This window comes from Pleuronectes platessa, chromosome 19 (genome assembly GCF_947347685.1).
Source record: "Pleuronectes platessa chromosome 19, fPlePla1.1, whole genome shotgun sequence".
NCBI classification, from domain to species: Eukaryota; Metazoa; Chordata; class Actinopteri; order Pleuronectiformes; family Pleuronectidae; genus Pleuronectes; species Pleuronectes platessa.
The window spans coordinates 11,831,562-11,853,316 of NC_070644.1; the positions used below are offsets into that span (position 1 = coordinate 11,831,562).

A 21,755-nucleotide genomic window follows, 5' to 3' on the forward strand; every position below is an offset into this window, starting at 1 on the left:
TTTGTACACTTATTCTTTATTTGAATCCGTTAAAGAGTTGATGGCTGGAACACACATCCGTGCTATAAAACTCCTCTGACCATCCAACAGAGACAAGATCCCATATGCTCTCACAACAGAAAATAGGCAGCCAGTGCCACTGACCACCACCACTGGAATGCGACCACAGCTAGTGAAATATACCACAGCAGTAAAACTACCTACAGTACATCAGTAATCACTGAAGTGTGCCAAACCCCCCGAATAAATACATCCCCACTGGAGACAGCTTTCCACAGACACCGTCATTCAACCAAGAAGTTGTGTACAGACACTTTATGGAACTTAAGTATCATCACTCCATCTAGCATAACATGCATACTCACCCTTTCGCCTCTTATCAAGCACTTTCCTTCTCATGTGAACCTCGCTGACAGCACGATAGTGAGATGGCATAACACGCAGCAGTGCCATGTATAGCACAATCTTTATCGAGTCAGCACATTCCATGAAAGCAAAGCACTAAACTCTCACCACAGTGTGCAGATAATACCTTCAACAAGCCATCTGTTTGCCCTTGCTTCATGGAACATGGGAAAAAACAAATGTGAGCAGCGATTGACCTGTGACATAGGAAACAAATGTTGGGCAGCAGATTTGAAACTGCAGAAGCAGTGGAGGCCTGCGAGTGCTCCTAGGGGTATTGAAAAGGATATCTGATATTACAAAAACATATTTTTGTGGATAGTTTCCACAGATAAATAAACACCTTCTAACTGGTGTGCCTAAAACCCCTAATTACATCACACTCAAGCAGGAAGCTAAGAGGTAACCACTCAGCAATTTTAGATGACTAAAATAAACGGGGTAAAAACCATTGTTTCCAGCCAAAGCATGTCCGAACCATTGCATGGCCTCCTTTCTATGCTGGGGGGGCGAATGTTAGGAAAAACTGACAAAGAACAGACTTACAGTTGACAGAAATATCAGGAAGAGCCTGGTGAGTTGAATGCATGCTGCTGGCGCCGTCAATAAGTCAGGATTGACGTTCACCTACCGCATCACTCACCTGTCTGTAAATCGGCGGGTAGGCCCATTCAGCATCAGACCATGTGGTGCGTGGGTGAAGGGCGGCTGGCGCAGCAGGCGGTAGCGCAGCGGTTGGCAGTTTCTGCAAAGTATGCAGTTTGGCTTAGAGGCCAGGAGGGTGGCGTCAATCTCCAGATGCTGCTCCATGGTGAAGAACTGTACCCCGTACACCTCCTCCTCGATGTCCAGCTTCAACGTCAGCGGCGAGTCGCAGAAGACGTTGCTGGGGCCCAAGGAGATGTTGTTCCCGCTGACGGTCAACAGCAAGGTGTTGTGGATGGCTGGCAGCGCCGTTTCGTCGGGGCTGAAGAAGGTGACCCACACGGTGAGAGAGTCTGGCACCAGTGGGTGAGGGAACTCCAGCTGAAGCATGCAGCCCTGGAGAGGGCACTCGGACAGGCCGACGACGCCTTGCTCGATCCCCGCATTGGGGCTCCAGGTGCGTACACTCGGCTCACAAGCCTGCTCCACATCCGGAGGGCCTGTGGGATATGATCACACAAAGGATGCACAGTGTCACACACACAACATGCAGTCACAACAAAGACACTTCAAACAAGAAGGGCACTCAGTAGAGTCACATGATCCAGCAGTCTCCTTCAGTTCAATCAAGCTGCATCAAATGTCACACTCTCATTGATACCAGTTAGTGGAATCTGCCTGATTTAAAAAATCAAAGAGCCATGAATAATTCCCTGGGAAAAAAGTGAAAATGTTGAAAAAGCGTATCATGCAATATCAAAGAAAGTGAAAAATAATTCCTGGACCTGCCTCCTGATCCAGATCTGCATCAAAATTCCACCAAGTTTTGTTATAATTTGTCCCCTGGTTTTGCATAATTTTGCTTACAAACAAATAAACAAACCGCCCAACAGACAGACCAGGGTGTTAACGTCACCTCCATGGCGATACAACAGCATGACACGAAATAGAAATCAGACACAATACTGAGAGCAAGCATTTTAATTTCCTACAAACACATGAAAGGTTGTTAAATTGAATGCAGAAAAGTCCTGTTTTTACGAGTGCTGACAGAAGGAGTTTGCATCGATGGTCATTTTAATGCATCTGCATTTCTTGCGGCTTTAAGGTAGAGGTGAAACTGAGAGTTCATTGTGAGTCCATGTGCAGAGGAAAGGCAGAGCTGAGGTGTGTACCTTCTGAGAGGGGCCCAGCGCAGGGTTCTCACTTCAGCCAGTCATTACAACCACTAACAGTCACACTCCAGCCATATTTGGAGTCCACACACAGCTAACTCGCATTATCCCAAGTGACGTACACTCACATTCATCAAGCACTTTTAGAAGCCAGCGAGAGGCAGACACTATGTTCTCCCTCGATTTCCTTTTGTGCATTTCCAAGCTGGCAACCAACGAAGCCATTTGCTAACCTCATTTCTGGGCACCATGCAAAATTCCAGTGTTTAATCAAGTGAGGACTGAATATGGTTTCCAAGCCACATTATCTCAACACATTTATTATTGTACTGTAAGTGTGTGTGTGGCCAGAGTGGAGGTGAAATAAAGAAAAAGAGAGAAAAAAGGGGGCAGAGAGAAAGACGGGGAGGAGAGGGGAGGCAGGGAGAGAATGAACCGAGATACTCCAAGAGCTTGGCTTTTTTTTTTTTTTTTGCTCAGCTCATGCAGTCCTGGCTTTACGGGTACGTTTTCATTGAGTTTGCAAGGAAAAGCTGCCGTAGCCACTGAAAATATTTTGTAATGTCAGCTGTTATGATGGGCCCACACTCCTGCTCTGGCGCTGTTGCCGATGCGGTCGGAGATTTAAGAGGAGGCAGAATAGGGGTGTCATCCACCGCGTAACCTGAGGCAAAGGGAATTTATCTGAAACCTGCAAAGATGTAGCGACGACTGGCAAAGACACAATGTGTGAAAACAAGAACTACTATGGAATTATCTGGTTAACAGGTAATCTAGATTCACTGTGACAAAATACTCCACATAATCAATTTCACAGAACTCACAACAATTTTATATCAGCTACTCACTACTGCAGAAAAAGCTCTGAGGTGTTTGACCTATAATCCCCTTCAGAGGGGAGGGGGGGGGACTCTGGGTGACTGAACCATCCAAACCTGAGCTTTCAATACGAGCCATTCATTCTCTGTTTATTATAAGATGATCCCATTCGCCTGTCGACAAAAACAACCATTATTGGGGAAGCAAGCAAAATAAAATAAGCCGAGCTGCAGTCTAATCGTCTCTGAGTTCAACACGAGCCGGAGTGTCTGTGTTCTCTAAGCTCTTCAGCATCAGGTCCATATCGGGGCCATGATAGAGGTCTGGCCAAATGAGATAAGGTTACGATTCATTGTAATTTGGGGGATGAGTACATGATTACATCTGAACTATGGAATATCAGGTGTGGACCTCGACGTGTGTGGCGTGTAAAAGACAATATATGGAGAAAAATGTATCTGATTCAATTACAAATAAAGACTTTTCTCCTATTTGAGATTCTGAAGATTCTTGGAATAATCACAGAGTGGATGGTAGAGGCTGTGTTTAGTTTAGTGTCACATCACCAGGTCATCTTAACAGTGGTTGAGCTCTGCTTCTGGCGTCGTGTCGCTTGAATAAAATGAAGTAAATCAATAAAAACGAGCTAACCACCAGGGATGTGTCCAGTTTCATGTTGTGGCTACATGAGTTTAAAAAGTTTAGCAGATTCCACAACAGCTCATAGCAGTTTATAACAGTACAATAAGCAGCATCTTTCTAGTTGATGTGGTAAAAGTTGAGCGGGACTTCCACAATCAGGAACCGCAACTACACGTGTTCCTTTTAATGCACAAGTGGAGCAAAAGACACTGATCTGCTCTGAAGTCAGCGATCCAAGTTTGACACGCATTACGGAAATCAGACGAAAACTGAGGAGTTGCAGACGCCTGTCCCTTATCCAATAATAATCCTCCATATTAGGTGGATGGATAAACACACAGGGACGTGTCCAGGCATGCACGGCTGATGCTTTCTAGGAAGTCTCTAGCTTTCTCTCTCGCCGTTGGTGAGTCACTGTCAAACACTGTTACACACTTCCTCGCTCAGAAGGCCGACGTCTACCCCCATCCAGCCCCCTTTTTGCCCCGGCACACACACACACACACACACACAGGGAGGCACTTCACAGATCCACTTCATGAAGGCAACAGACACTATGCAGCTTGGGAATCGTTGTCACATCGCGTTGCATTCGCGGCACCTCAGAGGTTAATCTGTCGTATCATTTGTGTTTCACCTTAAACGCATGGACCAGATGAAACAAGTGCTTCACATGTACACATCCCTACAGAGTTGTTCAATGAAGGAGCGAACACGACGCCGTTATGAACAGGTTAAGGGAGCCAAGGAAAACCATGAGCGGCAAAACAGATTATGTTTATTTGAGTGAACCTACGTTTACCAGATGATGGCAATAATAAATCAATAATCAAGTCCACAGTATTTGACTTGGCGGGTAATGTTACTGCCGAGCGAGGGCAGAGGGGAGCGGGTTTCCTGAAGGGGGTTTTGTGCCTTTTTTCTCCGTGCGTTGTAAAGTTAAATGTTCATGAGGGGTGTAAATGTTATAGTTAAATAAATATTCACTCAGCTACAGCAGACATTAGGTCATTTTGTCAAACAGGGTCCATGCACTTTGCTTGAACTTGGTGGGAAAGACGCTAAAACTCTCTTTTTCGCATTTCTGGGTATTTTCAGAAAAAAAAACAGTTGCGGGATACAACAATCTGACACAGTATATTAAACAAAGGGATCCCATCAATGTGTCAGGAAGGGCCAAATATCCATATTACGTTACCATGTTCTTAATCATTTCATAATGAATGTTTTTTTTCCCCTAATGGATTATGATTTTCCTTGTTCCTATCCCATAATCCATCATATATTTATTTCAAGAAGGATTCTAATAATGTCTTGGACCTGTGCTTGTACAAACACACAGATGTTTGCTGTTGAGACTTATCGAGTAAATCCATAGATATTTACCCACTGGAAAACAGTTTGTGTGCGTTCCTTACGTTGCAAATGCACAATAAGGGCGTTATTTTGTGAGTGCACCTCCATGTCCACTCACAAAATAACAGGGCTACACACACACAGACACAGACACACACACACACACACACACACACACACACACACACACACACACACACACACACACACACACACACACACACACACACACACAAACACACACACACACACACACACACAGTCCCACACAGTCCCACACACATCTGCTAGTGAGCATATACATCCTGGAACTTTCACTTCCATTCACGCACACTGCTGTTTTCAATCAACTCAGGATCCTCCCTTGTGAATGTCACTAACTACATGCAGTTCTCTTAACTATCTTGGGTGGTTTCCACCCCTCCCAACCTTTCTTACCCCCTCTCCCTGAATCCATATCCATGTGTGTTTTTGCCCCTTTTCTCATTCTTGCCCCCCCCCCCCCCCCTCCCCCCCTTGCTATATTTCTCCAGGGCATACAGTAGTAAAGATTTATGAGAAGTACTTTGGCTCTCTCCGACCACGGCAGTGTTTCCCAGTCAAGTAGTGTGAGGACACAACCGGCGAGTCCTTCAGTAACAGGTGCCGTACATATGCATGGATGTTGATGTAGACACACATCCACGGTCACACTAATGCTTTCCTTTTTTCTCCTCCACAATATAAGGATGTTATTCCAATAGTTAATACGCCAATACTTCAGTTTACAAAAATCCTCGGGGCAGACGTTTGCCAGAATGTCTTTTGGAAATTAGAAACTGTGAGACACATATGCACAATCACAGCAGGAACCGGCAGCTGTGGTATCCAGTGAGAAGCTGGCCCAGGCCGAGTTAACAGGGAACGGGGAGCAGCCACAAGCAGGGACCCCTTCCAAGAGGGAAAATAGAGTACAGTTTACACACACAGCGTGTTAGACAAGCCCAGACTTGCCTTTGGTACACACACATAAGCGCGCACACATACACACACACACACACACACACACACACACACACACACACACACACACACACACACACACTGTGAGAGCAAGGTTGAGTGCTTTCAGAATCCATAGAGCGTCCACACACACACACACACACACGTGCACACACGCAGGGAGAAAAACACTCAGACTCAAAGCGACAGAACCAGAGACAGAGACAAATTCGACTCTTTGGCAAAGTGATATTTCATTGTTATTATTAATGCTGTTGAGTCATATCTAATTTACTGTAACTGGGTTTTTGGTGTTTTTACCCATTTGTTTTGACATTTAGTTTCATGGTAACAGACAAAATAGATTAACGTAATAAGGCCGTATCTGGATTTCTATCAACTTATTATCACACTCGTCAGCGGAAAGATGGTGGTTTTACCAAAAGTGCACTATTTTTAAGTTTGATTGAAAGGGGGCCTTTCCAAACTAGAAATACATATCTTTGATTATCAGCTGAGTCAGATAAAAAAAATGTTTTGTTTATTGTTAAATGATTATGTGATCATTGATGATTTTATATATATATAGTTGAAGTACTAGTAATATTAGTTGACTTGGTTTAAACAGGTATTTCATGTAAAATGTGTCTTGCTTGTTATTGCAGGAATTATCGTTATAATTTCCTTCGTATAAACACTCATTATTTAATAATGTATTGCATGGTTCACACAGCAGGAAATACAGATGCAGATGTTCGATTCCACATAATAAACAGCTACATGGTTAAATAGACGTCAGTGTACCACCTCAATATACGACATTCCCACACAAATCAGAGATTGCTCTATAAAAACGAGTTTGGTCGCTGCCTGAAGCAGCTGACAGATTTAGTTGATCGGATATATGGAGGAAGATGGTTCCAGAGCCTAAGGGCCAAAACAATGAAAGGCCTATCAGCTTTTCAGATTTAAACGTGGGATAATGTGTGGATAATAGACTTTGGTCGGACTCGCTACATGACCTTACAGTGATGTGCGGGTTCCACGGTCTCAGATATGCTGCGCTGCATGCTGAGTGTACACATACTTATTAGTTATTAAATCCTGTGCTAGGGTTTACAGGAAGTCTTCAAATGGTTGCATGAATTGCAGGAAATGCACGGACGTGTATGACCACTGATTCTACACTTTGAGGTCAAATAGAAATCTGGAAAGTAGGACAAGGTAGGAAAGAATATCATTTTTTTGAGACAATTTAAAGGTTGTAATCACTTAGAGATTCAAAATTTAAATATTCCTGAGACATGTGGTTATTTCAGCATAAAAAATAAGGCACTTAGTAATTTACGTACTGGTTCACTGCTTACATTTGTCAATTCGTTTACACCTGCATGTGTCGATATAAATCCTAATTTCCAGAATCTGTCCTCACTTCAGGCCATGTTAGTCCTTTACAGATCTCCGTACTTTTTCAAGTGTCTGAGTTTATTGGAAAGCCAATAATATGGGAGAACAACAGCATGCACAAATAGCTTTTTCTGCATAATTTCCAGAATCCCAGAGTATTCCTGAAGCTGCCGTTGCCAGAACCACAGAGTGATCAGAGCAACACAGTTCAGAAAAACAACTACTTTGGTAACATAATTACCTCATCCCGGATGCTTGTCCCAGTATAGCATGTTCTAATATGGTTTTACAAACAGGACGAGAATAGGACAAATCCGACTAATTTCGGAAATTCATTGCACTCAAATCAAGTGAGAGTTGGGCTAAATGGGGAATTACAGCTAAGACGTGATCTTAAACCTCGTCTTGGGCCCGAGCCCTCGTATGGGAATTGCGATACCACACAGCACCATCCACTGGGAAGCGACCTCCGCGATCCGCCCGTGTTGTCCCACGGCCCAAGTGTCACAAACCAGTGAGTCATTTGCATGTTTCTGGGTTGAGTCAGTCAGCCGAAATCTTTGTGGATTTTCTGAGTCAATGCTCCCGATGCACAAAGAGCGAAACCTCAAATCGTGTTATCGTTTGGTAAACCGCCGATGAAAAGGTGGATGTGGCTTTTGCAATGGATTTGCTTTAAGTAGAAACAGCTTTTTGCAATTAAGATACTGACGTAAGACTGACATTTGGTACACAGCCAAGAATAAAGGAGGGCACAGTATTTGCAACTTCATTTGCCAAAGAACTGTACAACTTGTTGGACGCCATTGCAACCTAACAACCTGTTTGTGTACCATGTAACTGTGCAGTGTACCTTCAGCTTCTCGCGGGGACCAGTGACCAGATGGTGCGCACGGCCGTGGCGATGAGGAGTTGGAGGCGTACTGCAGCAGAACTCTCCCCTCAGTGCACTTATCACACACTGATCCCACTTCTCTAGGAAACCAACACACAAGCACAACAACCAACTTAGATACAGGCCAAACACATGTCACTTACACGTGTATAAAAATGGTTGCAGTAATTGAAATTATGCGGCAAAGGTTTCAGATCACTCCCTGGCTCATCTTACGGTTTAAGACCGTAAAACAACTCATTTAAAGTTATATTACACGATCATTATAGCAACTTGCACTCTATATATCACCGTGCACACCAGTGTCTCTTTGCCATCTTATTTCACCTGTCGTAAAAGTGTCCGGATATCGGTGGAAACCATTCCAGGTTGATGGAGTTATGATGCTGCCCGACCACCTGTGGCGGCATTGGCACGGGAGGGGGTTTCGATGAGGGTTGCCAGGTCTGGTAGATGAGGTCCAGGTAGCAGTGCATTCTGGCCACCTGGTTCAGTGTGAAGGAGTCCGTGCAGGCATCGTCTGCAGGTGGAGGAGGGCGAGATGAGATGTGACAGGACAAGGAAATGGGAATTAAATTATTCCACCAGTCCGGTCGCGTTATTACAATCAACTCTGGCATCAAAACAGTCGCACAAAAGGAGTGACATTAGCGGATGTGCCTCCCACTATGTTTTTTCACATGAAAGGTCCCGGCTAAATTCCTCACTTGTCTCGGTGTGCACACAGACCCAACACATTCCTCTGTCTGTTCTGTGCATGTGAGAGGTATCAACTGCAACAATTTGCCCAGGAGAAGCAGCGAAACACGTGCGGAGGCCCCGTCTCACCTGCATAACTCATGTAGTTGTTGAACGGCGTGTGGGTGAAGTGACGACAGCCGCAGGTTTCGTTGCCCGGCTCGGGATCGTGGCAACCCTTGTACTTGGGCGTGGGGTTGGTGTCGGCGCACAGATCCCCGGTTTCCATCGAGGGCTCGGTCTCCAGGCACGCATCGTTGCACGACTCGGTCTCCGATATGCCTCGGAACACGTGGTAAAGGCCGAGGCTGTGACCGATCTCGTGGACCATCGTGTCGGTGTGGCCAAAGGTGCCGTAGAACGACGGATTCAGCACAATCCCACCTGGCGAGAGACATAGGGAAAGAGACAACCACGGACATTTTAAACATCGCAAACACTCCGATGAGTTCACGCAACCCGGATGCCCATTCCGACTGCCGTGTGAAGTAACTTTTGGAACTGGGGTAGGATTCAGACAATGCATTATTCATGGTCTCCTCAGCCTCATTATCACCTCCTTCCTTGTTAGAACCGCGATGAAGACAGCAACTGCTTGGGGCTTGAACTGTTATTACTCAAAATCAACAACCTGAGAGGATGTGTGCATGTGTTTAAGATTATGCAGGTGCATGCTTGTACGTCTGTGCTTCTATCTGTCTCCTACCTAAATGTGTGAGGGCTTCTTTGTCCCACGGCCAAGTGGCAACCCCCGCCAGATCTTCATCAGAGGAATTGGCAAAGAAGACGTTCAGGTGAGTCGAGCCGTCCAAATGCAGAATGTCTTTCAGCTCTTTCACATCCAAATAGGCCCTGGAAAGTAAAGAGAGAAAGAAAGAATTTCACACTGAGGTAATCGCTCTACATACAGGATAGAGACAGTCTATTGAATGCACATTTCACAAAGTTTAGCAGATAGAAACAGTGCTTCCAGCCAAAAAGGAACATATGTGGTGGTGCTCAATAAAACGGGGCTCAGGTGTAAGTTCTTGTTGCATGTATTCAAATTGTAATGGTATAGTTGTTAAACCAACAGAATGAAGAGCAAAGGTTGAAACTACTCTTTAGTTGTTTTCAGACATGACCTGTCTCGGGACAAAGTCTCCGGTGTTTAACTGGACACTCCTTTCGCACAGATTCTCTGCACAGATGCAGAATAACGAGTTAGTCATACTTTATCTTCTGTCACATCAGCACCACATCATCAAGATATCCGGACTTTGAAAAGAGGCTTTAAGAAAGAAAGAAGAACAGACTTGAAGGAATTGGCCTCTTTTGTGGAGGAGGAAATGTTTGGTTCCATCTGCGTGATATCTAAACTGGTTTCATAGTTTCATAATGGGATTGGCTCAACATCTTGGATCCAGGAGTGGAGTTTTTCTCCTTACTCTCGTAAAAATTGCGAATACTTTCTCAAATATTACGACTTTATTCTCATGGTATTAAAAGTTTCTTCTCAATTACGACTTTATTCTCGTAATCTCAGATTCTTTCGTCTTCAACGTGGCTCCAATATTCCATAATACTCCATTGTTCTCCCCTTGTTCTGCCAAAGATGATGAATACTTATTTTGGAGACGAGCATCAAGGTTGACTTCACCACTAACCATCTTGTAGCGTGAATATCTCAAAACTACATTCATTTGGACACAACCAACAGATTGTTTTGATAATGTTGTGGCTAGAAGCTCTGGCTCAGCCGCCGTGCACCAGTTATAAATGGCGCTTAAAGAACTTTTATAATGGTTTTTCTGTTAACAATTTTAACCCATTAAATCATCCCTTCCCACTCCGTTCATTTTCACTGCGGTTCCTGCTCGCTTGTTCAACAGCGAGGAAGATTACAGCCGAGATGTTGTTGCCTCGGTGCGGAGGCATGTAATCAGTTCAATACCCTAAATATGCAGCTATGGACGTGTAATGCTCTTTGGGTTGGGTTCCCATTTGTTTTCGACACTTTAAGCTAAGCCACAATGTTTTTGTCTGCATAGCGATGCCGGATGTTTTATGTCGGAGGACAATGAATCACGCAATAACCAGCAAGTTACTTTGCCTCGGTTCTCTTGAGCATAGTAACTCTTGATTTCGACAAACAGTTAAAGATGTCACCACAAGCAACACCAGGACCAAACAAGTGCTGCTGGGAATAAATTTGCTTTAGTGGTGAGAGTTTGGGACATTTCAATATTGTCACATGTCACAAGCTGCACCGTAAAATAAAATTACTCTTTTCATTTCATGTGTGGAATAAACTCCTGCTCGGGTATTTTATATGCATTTATGATATTTGATATTACATATTATAATATTCACATTAGGTCTGAATGTACTCAATACTGTTTTATGCTGCATGAGAAGGTTTTTAGCATCAATTAAATATTAAACTAATTCTGTTTTGTGTTTGTTCCTTTATTGCCTTCACCAAGGTCATGCTTTCGTTCTTGCTTGTCTGTCTGTTTGCAGGATTTCGCAAAAGCCGATTTCCTTGAAACGTGAGGCTAGGGTGGGGTATTGGCTGAGGAAGAACAGATTCACTTTTGGGGTGGATTCAATTAAGGGGATAGATGCAGGGATTTTTTATTTGATTAATTTAGTGTTTGGGGGTAGCTCAAAATAAGTATTATTTGGGGGTGGTCTTTATTCAGTTACTGTTTTGTATCAAATATTCCTTCTTCAGAGAATGGATATTGTTTTTAACATGAGTAGTTTGCAGAGCATTTCTCTGTGCGTGTGTATCTGATGTACAGCGGCCAATCAGTCTTGGCACAGGTTTGCTTGCTCCGTACTGTAAATCGTCTTTTTAGCTTTATTTTTTCAGATCCACCGTCCAAGTCAGCTTGATTTTTCAGTGAGTCGTTCCGGTATTCTGAGGCCTCCCCACCCATGACTCTAGGCTTTGTCTCGGCTCTGGAATCACTAACGGCAGCTGTAATGACTGCAATCATTCAACACAATGAGATATCTTCCCAGCAGTGAAACTGTCATTCATTTTATATGAACACATCAAACAAGGTTTCTCCATGAGCCTGGCTGGTGGTCCTGGCAAACGGCTTCAGCCGAGCTGCAGCCATCTCTCGGAGGAGTCGATAATCTGTTGCATGTGCTGACGTGACAGTTTATTCATTTCCTCTGGCTTTCCGAGGCTTTGGGTATAAGACGCACGATGGATACGGAAAACAGGAGTTTATCAGAAACAAAACATGACATTGGCCTTACTATCACAAATTAGATCCTCTTTGGATGTTTTGACCTAGTTTCTGTGACCCACTTGCTCGCCTAATATTTTTGGATGTGCTTGGATCATAAGATTATAAGTGCATTAAGTTTTAAGATTAAGTTTCCTCGCAAAAAGAAAAAAGGAGTACACTCGTGATTTCTCTGTGTTAAACGGCACTAACTTATAAAGCATTACACGGGATTCTCTGACCATAACAAATAAACTGCAGGCTATTGGCACTTTTTTGTGAATGGTGTCCATCTACACATCATATTAAAATATTGTAATAATGAGTCCTGTTTTGCAATCATGCACAGACTTGGGCATGAATGGTGAAAAGCAACCATGTGATAAACACACAGGTAAAATAAAGGAATGTCAACATGAGATAGAGAACAGATAGTGTTTATGTGCTATTAGGAAATATACATAAATGAGGCAGATTGGTTGTATCTGTGTGTATTGCATGTTTTTTAAAGATGCAATGTTCTAAATGTTTCCGTTCAATGGAACATAGACAATAAGGGCTCATGTCTGCACAATGTTTTCATCCTTTTTATCAGTCCAACCTTTAACAACATTGACGTAATTTCATTTTCTGGGTCATCGTTTTCTAAGACTAAATGTCAGGCTTTGTCTGTTTTTGAAGAAAACATTTGTCCCACTTAAGGGAACTCGGGTAAATATAAGGATAAAAGCGAGTGTGCTATTTATATTTATTCTTCCACTCCACCGCTGAGTCAAAATGAAGTATATTTACTCTACGTCATGCGCTGTTGTAACGTGACAAGGTGGAGGAGAATTCCACTGGGAAGAATTCATTTAATTTCTTTTGTGGACAAGCTTGTACACCACTGGCCAGAAGGTAAAATATCTCTACGGTGCCTAATAGTCTTAAACTGACACTGTTCTATAAAAATACAAATTAAATTCATGATTAATGCGACAACAAAGGCAATAACAGCAAAAACAGAATCTCAAACTACAGGGGAATCAAATTTGACATATTGTGAGTATTTGATGCGTTTGAATGCTTGAAACTCAAACTAGTCTCTTTATAGGCCAGTGTTTATGAAATTTCATTTACCGCTTCTGTTATTTCACTAGATCACTTATTCTTTTAGATCAATAGACCATTTTATTGGGAGTCCAGACTTTATCAGACCTGCAAAATCTACTTCATTCTACTTTTTTTAATGCATTAAACACGCTTTTAAAATATGACCAGCTGCGCCCAGTGTGCTCTCTTTCCTTTCTCTGGTAATAGTTTGAAAAGCAAGTGTCGGCATAAAATATTGAAATTTGAGTGTAAAGCCAATCTGTCTCATAGTGTATGTTCAGCGTAGCCTAAACGAGTTGATTTAAAGGCAGTAAGGCTGGTGTCTGGCAGCGCTCGTGTGGAATTTACCCAACTGAGATGATTCTCCCACTGCGACGGGCCGACTAATGTTACCGCCAAATGCACATTTCATATGCAGCAACACGAAATGCGTCTTAACATTTCTACTACCTTTGTTGGACGAGTCCCCTTCCTCAAATTACAAGTTGGACAAGCAGCGGCTCAGTGAAAACACAGTGTTCCCTCAAAACAGACAGTTAAATATACAGTATTGGAATAAAAGGTTCAGTGTAGCGAATTCTTTTTTCAGACGAGCGCGGGAGCAACTGAGGGCACTGACCGGGGCCAGGTTTAAGGACACAGAGGGAGCAGATGATATAAGGTCCCTCTTCCTAATAATTTCAGGAATTTCATTATTTCCTCAGAAAATATTTGTCCAGAGTTTTCGGACATGCGTGAGGAGGGGAATGTGTCAGGGGGGTTTAATACTGAAGTGATCGAGTCAGCGGTGAATAAGAGCAGCAGTTCGGTTGTAGGGTCAACACCTAACTGATCTCGAGTTCAATTATTCTAATGCACTTGGCTCTGTTACAGAAACACAATGTGCATCGCACGCTGCATCGATGTACAGGGGGACTGTAGGAGCAAAAACAAGCTTGTGCATACATGTGTGATTTTTGCCCTACGGGGGTGCAGCGGTGTGCCCCAATTGGAAACTCCGAGTCTCCACCGCAGTGGAAACCCAGCGCCCCATGACATTTAAGCATCTCTCTCGCTAACAATTCAAAACAGGCCAAAGCAATAACAAATGTGCGAGTGCCCGCCCGAGAAAAAACTTACTGAGCCTGACCTGAACCCAACAGGCAATCTGTGTTTTGAGTCCGAACCCCACCCAAGTCTGAGGTTTTACTTAATTACGGGCACGTGCAGTGTAAAAATTCAAACAGAAAACCCAGCTAACATAACCGAACCTGACCCGAACCCCATTTCAAAAGACTTGTTTCCGAACCCAGTCCAACCACGTATCCACACTATTAATAAATGCCATTGGTGTTTTAAAAAGCAACAGCCATACTGGTAATCATTTCTTTTTTTAGTAGCCAGCTGCAGCAGTATCCCAGACTTTAAGAATCACATGCACGGTCTGTTTAAACTTTTCTTCAAAAAATAAGCAGTTTAATGTTTTGTTATTCTTGTTTTCCCTGTATGTTACACAAAGAACTGTGATCTCACGTAGCGACCCATGATATTTTGTGTACCGTTACACTGCTACTTTCCAATGATGACATTGGTGAAGGCTTGGGTTTGCCGCCACTGTCAGAAGCTGGTCTCCACTGACATCATTGTGACGGGGGGGGTTTACACAGAGCAATTTGGGCCTTTTCTAACTGTCCCTGCACGTCTTACTCAAACGTCCCCTCCATTAACCTCATACCCTGCTTTCCCCGCCCCCAGTGTTCTTCGTCTCTCAAACCCCTCAACTATTTCTCCATCCCATAGCCCCTGGTTCCCGCTCTTGCCTCTCATCATAGTTTTTTTTTTTTTTTCAGCAAAGATGAGCCACTTGGGAAGGACAGGATTTTCCATGCATGTAACCAAAGCACTTGTCATGGGAAAAGAAGTCACTAGGAAAGAGAAAGAGAGAGTGAGAAACTGAGCTTCTAGAAAGGTAAGATGAGCGCAGGCAATCCAGCTTCAAATACTGAAAGCGCCACTGCAGGACATCTATGTTGCAGGGAGATCCAGGAGAGTGTGAGGAGGCCCGAACCGCTGTGTTAATCCTTTTGTTTCTGACACGTCATAAATAGGGAATTATGACTTCATCCATTTACACCCATATATAATTCATATAAGCCCATACATTTGCCTTTTATACATATGTGTGGGGCAGCGTAGTGTGAAAACTGGGGTAAGCTGGCATGGCAGTGACGGCCTCACGGCCAAGAACACTTAAAATTGGAGGGGGGCCCTCGGCTTCCCTGTCATCGAGTCCGTCGGCACCACAGCCCCTAAAGCCATCATTCATCTCCGCCTTTATTACTATACTTGCTCTCTCTTCTTTAACCTTCCAACTTACTCTGATTATTTTTTTGCCCCCCCCTTGCACGGATGACACATGCATGAGATCTGTGTCAATGCTCAGATACCAGAGACCCTGCCGTGACTGCTCTGGTCGGTGAGAAAGCAGGATTTAGAGGCATATGGAGCGGGCGAAGGGATGATCCAAAGCCCACCCCCCCACCTCTCCCATTTGCTATCTGGGAGAACACTCTCTGTCCTGGCAGATTTGCGAACCTCTTCATCAGGGCCCTCCTTGACTCCTGAACCACAATTACCTCGCCATGTGATTACCAACCCAATTCCCCTGTGTGTCATACTTTCAAAAGACCACCAGATGCGACTCCTCTGCCTGCTGTGGAGTCCCGAGTAAAATCCCCTCCTGCAGTCCCATATCGACGCAGAAGGTCTTCGATCAGCACCCACGACAGCACAGGCGAAACCTCAACAACAGGTGCTTATACGTGTGCTATGACGTTAAAGGGGAAGTGCAAAGTCCTGGTATTTACGCCCAAGCACTCAATTATGTTTTATGGGACGGGGGGCTTAAGGTTTAGACGACCAATTGTAAAACACCCAAGTCAAGGGCCCTGGAAATTAGCTCCTCGCTCTGAGCTAGAATACAGCAGGGAGAGGGAGTGAGGGAAAGAGAAAGGGTGGTCCGTCCATTAACCTGCCACGTTGAGAGGTATTGACTCAAGAGGGGGGAGAGACACAGAGGCCAAGGGGAAATGGATGACCTATTAGCCCCTGACAAAGCCAGGCCAGAACTTCATTTCCCCAAAACACATTGAGACTGAGATGGTCCTAATATCCGCCTTTCCAATTTAATAAATCCATCCTGCCTCAAATTGGGAGCAAAGCATTCCAATTTTAGGAAAAATTTAATCTGACTGTGATGAGTTTTGATATTATTGAATTGATCCTCATTCCAGTTATGAAGACATTACCTTGATCGTTGATGGACAGGAATACACACACTTAATCATCTCACATTGGCTTTCTGCAAAGATACTGTTAATTTCACGCTATATGAATCACAGCGACAATTTCAGAAGTCCTTAAATCCCTCTTTCTGTCAGACAACATCAGATACGACCAATAACTGTGAAAACACAATAAACAAGGTCCAGCAATCATAAATATCAGACCCTGTCTCACAATGTAAAAATAAGGATTTAAGAAAGGACCTGGATGCGCCCCTTGATCCAGATCAGCACCAAAATTTAATGGGTTAATTCCCGACCCACACCACATCTTTCCACCAAGTTTCGTGGTAATTGGTTTGGTAATTTATGCGTAATCTTGCTCACAAACAAACAAACGGAAAGGGGTGAAAACATAGCCTCCTCGGTTGAGGTGAATATTTCCCTCAAAGACATGTGAAGGGAGAGACGCGGGGTAATTAACAATGGTATTTTCAGAGGAAAGACTGTTGCAGGACCCCAGAGTCTGCCTGTGTTCTGTGCTAGCCAGTTTTTCTTCTTTTTTTTTAAACACACTCAGCGTAAGTGGTAACAGGCGCAAACGCTGCGAAAATAAATGCAGGACCTTAAAACTATTGTTCCTCTACATACACAGTGCATTGTTCATGCAGAATTCCATAATTAAGGAGGAATGTCAAAATGTTTGTAGTTCCGCTCTCTGCGAGTCTCCCTGGACATACCATAATCAAAGCAAAATAAGCAACCACTTGAGGAGATTATATCTATTTTTTGAATTCTCTTGTCCTCTTTCTGCTCGTCTCTTTGCTGGTATCCTTCCTTTCACAAGCCCTTATTTCAAATGCCCATAGGGAAATTTGAACATTGCAGCGGCAATGCGTTTTCTTCCAATAGCTGATGTCTGAATGGAGTTGTTTGCCCGCCACTTGATGAATGAGCTTCTAATGATGACTAAGTGGGAATTGAGAGATGGAAGCAACGGCAATCCCACCTGCGTTCCCCCAACTGATGTTGTTAATCAGATGTCATTATTTAGCTATTTAGCGGTCATTTTAAACAAAAGGACAGTGCCAGACAGACTGTGCTTCCAGCGTAACTATGATTGAAAACAGCCTCGTTTCCTAGACTCATGCTATCAGAGAGACCCAAACAATCCCACACACCAGGCCTACCAAGTTTTCCTCACGTTCGCTTGTCCCCGCGTGACAGTGGCAGGAAACGCTGGCAAACAAACGAATTTCTGACATTTTTGCCTCTTTCTCTGCCATAACCCTAAATACCCCCTGCGTCGTCCGCAAAAATGTCTGAGTCTACTGTGTTGGGTTTCAGTGTACCAAGAAACAAACAATCCTGCTATTGGAGGTCTGGCATGAACCATATTACAGCAAGTTCCAGAGATTTATTCTTCTTGCCAGCTCTTACTCATCATCTACAAGCCACAATAAGATTACCACAAAAAACAAGAGTTTGCATGCATTCATGAGGACCTCTGTATTATCCTTAAGTAGCTCTATCAAACCACATAATACCTCGCTTAATGTAGAGTCCACCTAGGAGATTCTCTGATACTGGTGCTCACATGCAAGTAAAGTGAACTCTCAATGTTTTTACTGGGAATTTCTTTCAGTCCACCTCGTTTTTGTGGACCCATACCTTCCTCCCCAGGAAACGTGTCTGTCAGTGGTTTCCTGGAAAGAGAGGTATGTCTTTGAAATAATTTCCATTGCTACAAGCTAAAGCCGTATTGGATTTTGACCTCTAATTGCCCTTACACTCTGTTTAGAGTGTCACTCTTTCCAAACAAACTCCCTTCTCCAATCAAGCTAGCTTACTAAGGACCATTGGACATAGGAGACCTAGAAAAGAAAAAGTTGGAGAGAGATGCTGAAAAATTGACTCGAAATTAGCAATCTGGCCATTGTATTTGCTACCAGGAAAGTCTCCCCGTTTGCATTTGGTTTTACACTGCTTATGTGTGGAACACTGATTGAACCAGGCCAAGGCTAGATTGGACTAGCTGCCCCCAGAGGATTTCCCAGGCCACACAGGCAGGGAGTTAAGTTACACTCAGCCTCAGCCAGAAATGGTCAGGAAACAGTAGGACTAGACTTCAAAACCTCTCTTCAGGGACACATGTATGGAAAGATGTGTTGTTTGATTTACTCCAGGCCAGTGAGTCCATAATGTGGGTTTAGTTTACCTAAATTATGCAGTAATGTCAACCAAGATAATGTATCATATAAAGCAGGGAAATTTACAAACACTTAAAGCTTTTTTTTATGGTAACATGCTAAACAAATGAAAGAAAGGTTCTTACTTGTGTGGAGAGGAGCGGTTAAAGCATGTCTTGGTCACATCTGTCACGTTGGGATTACAGCAGTCGCCGAGGTCATACAGGAAGTTTTCCCAGTTACATTCGGGGTCACATACGCCATTCCCCTGTTTGTACTCAGGGCAACGGCTCCGGTGCACCGACATGCAGTCACCGGCATCATACCCTGTCAGCGGATGGCTGCATTCTGGGTCACACATATCATCGCCAACTTTGCTGATATCACAGTTAGCTAGAATCAGCCGGTTGCGAAGGGAGGAGTTGGTCACATTGTGAATGCTGAGCTCCCAGGTGATGTTGTAGGGGCTAAAGGCATCGTTTAGCTGCTGGTGCTGCAGGCTGATCTGGTGGTCAGATACGGTCGGCTTCAGACGTGCATCGTCCCATACATTTATGACACGATATCGCACTTTCTTGGGCCGACGGAATGTCCAAAGGTGGTTGTAGTTTTTGATGACCTCAACATTGTCGCAAACAGTTTGACCACAAGTTGGAGGATCCAGCGTTATGTCCAATAATCCTTCGGCAGCTCCAACTCTGCTGCCACTCAGAAGCCCTAATCGGGCTACACCTCCTTGCTCAGGCTGAGGAAAGCTACCGTCTTTTACAGTCAGCCATTTTCGGCCCGGGTGATCAAATGTTTCTCGGATGACCAGCTGAGGTAGATTTTGTAGGTCGTCGTGGCCCTGCATATCTCTGATAATCTGCCTCTGCCCCCGGGCTTGCCTCCACAGACCCACCCTTTCCACTGCTCCCCTGTAGTTATGATTGAGTGCATTCCCCCCGATCATCAGGACTTTGCACTTTTTGGTCAAATGGCTAAAGACATCGCCCGATTGCTCCCGACTGACAGCCACTTGGGCGCCATTGACGAAGAGCTTCATGTATACGCAGTCATACGTGACTGCCACATGTGCCCACTGGTTGGGTATGTAGCGAGCATTGGAGTGGATGGAGGTCACTTTATGGGCACGGTCAGTCTTAAGGGAGAAGAAGAAGCGGGGGTCACGGTTCCCCTGTTCACTGACTGCCTTGATGCCAAGCAGCCATCCACGGTCACTGGAGGCATAGAAACATTTGTCGTACAGGCCTGCAGAGAGAAGGAAACGAAGTAGATTAACATGTGCAGGCCATGGATACAGATGTGAATATGAACATATCAGAACATTTACAGAAATTACAAAAAAACAGTGACCAGTATAAGAGAATGAACCTTTTCCATCCACATCTTCCATACAAGATTGTTTTTGAAGTCTGCACATGTCACATGCATGTAATCCTTAATGCTAATTGTGCATATTCATTGCCCACTATCCCAGTTTTTATGGCATACAATTTGGCCACTTTACATAATGGATTTTAAGAGGGAGTCTGAAAATATAGTAGGGGTTAGAGAGCAAGAAATGCATTAATAGGATACCATTTTGTTCTATCTAAGGGAATGTTGTCCTGGAAATTGGGTTGAAGTGCATGTTTAGCTAAGGGAGACCCCATGGAAATATCTTGGTATAGGCTTTTTGTGAACACTGAGTGCATTTAAAGTTACTCTAGCAAATGTCCCTTGCCAGTAGGGTAGCCAGAGAAGGTTAGTTTTTTCTGCTCCAGCCTTGTTTTTGTAGAGGCACCAAAACACCTTTTTCCTGTTTCACTTGGACCCTGCATGTCGGCTTCAGCATGGTAATGTGTTTTCACTTCTTAGGGGATCTCTGAATGCTAACTGTTTGTTTGTTTAGCGCTTGTTGAGGTACATGTGCAGGCACACAACTTCACGTCTGTGCGTGTGCATGTGTGTGTTTGTTCATATATTTCGTGACTGCGCTGCATTAATCCACCGCCCAGTTAAAGGGTGCAAAGGTTCAGAGCACTGTGACATGCGTCACGTAGTCCGTCTCAGCATGTGGACGTCTCGATGCTCGCAGGGTGAGAGCTGGACTCGTGTCACAAGAATACATCCCTGGGATTTGTTAATATTTGGATCGGACTCTCTGGCACTTATATCTATCCGCTAAGAGGCACTCAGTCCGTGACCTGAACATGCAGCTCATATAACGCAGGTATACGAGTGTCCTTTACAGTGGCTCCTGTCATCTGCATTAAATGTCTGCAAATGCCCTTTTTAATTCATCTCTGCTACCTTCAGCTAGGCCTGAAATGATAAGCTGATTATCATAGTGATGGTCACATCTCTGCCTCAATGTACTTGTCCACTTCAGATGCCTTTGTTCCCCATCGATTAGGCTTCCTAAGCCTGCACTAAGGGGCTGGCTAATGGCGGCTGCATGGACATCTTGCTAACTTTGACCTGTTTCTAATTAGATGAACACTCCAGTATGCATTCATTAACTTGGTATTTCAATGGACTAATGTTCAAAGAGGGAGGGTTGGGTTCAGCATCAAGGTCAGACTTTTGGTGGATGACGTTTTCAGGCTTTCCACTACACTGGAAGGAAAAAGCCTTCCATCTGTCAGCTAATGCACTCAAGGCTAAAAGGTGTGCTAAAATGCTCATAGGGCTCCTAGTGTAAACAGCTGTCATAATTCTGCCATGCTCAATTAATCTAACACACTACACTTTTCCAGACCCTGCACTGCGACTGCTCGGGCTCATACAAACACACCCACACACGTGTGCACGCACTAATACAGATATGCATACACACCCCTGCAGACACACAGGCAAATTGAAACACATTTGTGTCCACTCAGGAACATAAACAAACACGCACACGAAAGGGATCTGCATGCGCACACTACAGTGGAGAG

General features: G+C 44.1%; 1 protein-coding gene across 1 annotated transcript in view; it reads right to left on the reverse strand.

Moving 5' to 3' along the window:
• The window catches only part of pappaa (pregnancy-associated plasma protein A, pappalysin 1a), a 90,085-nt gene that overhangs the window by 63,497 nt on the left and 4,833 nt on the right, over nucleotides 1-21,755 (reverse strand). The window contains exons 3-8 of the mRNA XM_053447592.1: nucleotides 18,978-20,082; nucleotides 9,770-9,915; nucleotides 9,154-9,447; nucleotides 8,653-8,845; nucleotides 8,284-8,405; nucleotides 1,049-1,550 (exon numbers count right to left, since the gene is read on the reverse strand). Of these exons, the coding sequence (XP_053303567.1) occupies nucleotides 1,049-1,550; nucleotides 8,284-8,405; nucleotides 8,653-8,845; nucleotides 9,154-9,447; nucleotides 9,770-9,915; nucleotides 18,978-20,082 (2,362 nt within the window). The remainder of the gene's footprint in view (nucleotides 1-1,048; nucleotides 1,551-8,283; nucleotides 8,406-8,652; nucleotides 8,846-9,153; nucleotides 9,448-9,769; nucleotides 9,916-18,977; nucleotides 20,083-21,755) is intronic.